This window comes from Opisthorchis viverrini, assembly GCF_000715545.1.
Source record: "Opisthorchis viverrini unplaced genomic scaffold opera_v5_669, whole genome shotgun sequence".
Classification (NCBI taxonomy): Eukaryota; Metazoa; Platyhelminthes; class Trematoda; order Opisthorchiida; family Opisthorchiidae; genus Opisthorchis; species Opisthorchis viverrini.
In genome coordinates, this window is record NW_008752327.1 from 38416 (window position 1) to 40700 (window position 2285).

The 2285-nt window shown below is 43.8% G+C and overlaps 1 protein-coding gene across 1 annotated transcript in view; it reads right to left on the bottom strand.

Moving 5' to 3' along the window:
- T265_15621 (hypothetical protein) overlaps positions 1 to 2097 on the bottom strand; it is a gene marked incomplete at both ends in the record, with an annotated part of 22098 nt that extends 20001 nt beyond the window's left edge. Inside the window, 3 exons of the mRNA XM_009178777.1 lie at positions 21 to 208; positions 290 to 463; positions 1927 to 2097. Coding sequence (XP_009177041.1) covers positions 21 to 208; positions 290 to 325 — 224 coding nt within the window. The remainder of the gene's footprint in view (positions 1 to 20; positions 209 to 289; positions 464 to 1926) is intronic.
- Between the last annotated feature and the right edge of the window lie 188 nt (positions 2098 to 2285).

The window sequence follows — 2285 nt, forward strand, 5'->3', positions numbered from 1 at the left end:
TCACCGAAGAGTGAACTTACTTGAAAGCCATGTATTCTCTTTCGGTAAGTCCTTGACGGACCGTGGCTGCATGGTCTTTCTCATGTACAGCTTGGGCCAGTTGTCGTTCCAGCTCACGAACTCGGACTTGGGCGTCCATCAAGTCTCCAGTGAGTTTGTGTAGTCTGTCTTCCGTTGCCCGTTCTTTTCCCCGGCTACATTCGAGTTCCTTGAAACCAAAGACAGAGGTTCATTTATGTCTGAACATTGGACAGTTTAGTCACCCACAGGAACTGTGAACAGTACTCACTTGCGCAAGTGTCTCAACCTCTCGATCACTTGCCATTGTCCGGGTCAACTGTTCGCCCAACGATCAAACAACACGATTTCGTTCAGCGATTTGAACATCACGTTGTTTGATCCTGTCACAGAGTTCTTGTATTTGACCGCGATTTTTCATGTTTTCACTTATTATTTCCGCAGCCTGTGATGTAAAAAAAAGTGAAATTCAGCAAATTCTGGTATTTCTGTGATTGAGAAACGATTGGTGCCTTATCCTGTCCAAGTGCGAGTTGATGACAATGCTGATCAGCTGGCGAAACGGTCAAGTGTCCCGGATTCGAAACTCTCTGAGTTTCATCAGGTACGCACTGCCAAATGGTTCTCAACAAGGTTGAGACAGCTGTACATTGCTTTTGAGTCTTTTGATCTAAATTGGTTCCAACTGGTTCCGAATTAAAAAAACAAGTATAACCGGATTCCTCTGCTATTCCTAACGGTTTAAATGGGACGGCTTGATAGGTTCCAGCGCACAAAATGCTATTGTAGTCACTGGATATTTTATTGAGTTTCTCTGCTATCAATCAAAACGTGCTTCTTGACTGTAGCCATTGCCATCCAACCAGAACTTTGTTATATATCCTACGAAAGACACTAGAATGATCCCCTTTGCCAAAGGTCCCAAATCGCACCCAATACGGTCGGCGATGAAAGGTACACTAGTACCAAGTCCTTTACAAATCTACTTTTGCCCTTTTCTTTACACTAAGGATTTCAAGTGGATTATGGTTGTACGGCTTCAGAACCTCGGTTTTGAACACCAGTGTTGTGCAGCCGACGGTGATGAGGATGACGATGAGGAGGAGTTGGGCGTGGAAAATAGCACTTTCTTCGGAAAACAATGGTTCGGCATACGCAACACATGTCCGAACCAACGCAGTTTCTGGTGCTTGACACATTCCTTAATGGTGGTTCCCGTTGCATAAACCAATTACCTCGTTACGGATACGCCGACATCAACCCACAAGAGCTATGATCTTCATTGTACATTGTCCCGATTTCGGCTCACACAGATTGAAACGCACAGACACTATGAATACTCATCAAGTCACTCCGGATTATTGATCCATCCGTTTTACCGACTATTTCAACGCCTTTCCGTCGACAATATTTGCTCAATGCATGTGCCAGTTATTTACCCCCACCTTCACAACCAGACTAGTTTGCTTCTTTCAGACAAAAAGAAAATATCAAGATATTGTGATTCACGTACTGCTGTGGACCACAATTTTGTTTAATGCCTTGCTAATATTGTGGACCCGAGTCAGGATAACCGCTTAAATGGCCTGATGTGCTTAGCTAAACCAGACAGCCAATCAATGAACGTGCGAATCAGCTGACCCATTGAACGCTGACGCGTACAGGCGTGTCAGGTGCAGCCGAAAACACGCTGTTCATAAAGCTCACGCGGAAAGTACTGGGCGGGCCAAAAAGTAATGCTAAAAATAGAGCTCATCTGTCAAGGGCAAGCGAAGAACAAGCAACTAAATCTGTCTCCATTAAAAAAACGGTTACTCCATTGACAGTTGTTTTCCTTAGTTACTTTCGGAGCTGGTTCTCCTAATAAAGTGGAAACGACAGATGAAGTTCACCCGGTAAGGATCTTACCTGAGAAATCAGTTGAGACAAACGGGCTTCGTCCTTCCACTGATCCCCAGCCAGATCTTCCTCTCGCACGTAAGCGTCGAATATTCGAATCATCTGAGAAACAAAGTAGGCCAGACGTTCCTCCGCTTTTCCTGCTTCGAATTCATGGCGTTCGCGTTCTGCAGTTTGATATCTGTGGAGTTACAACAAATTTGGTTAGGAAATGTTTCCAGGTGCTTGAGTCTCGTTTGAGTCACATTAGTTGAGTAAATAATGTATATAATAAAACAATAACTAGCTATCAGTCCTGTGTAAAGTTAAAAGTTGAAAGAAAAACGGCATGGGAAATTGAAAAGTACAAATCTGTGGCGGTTAATGTT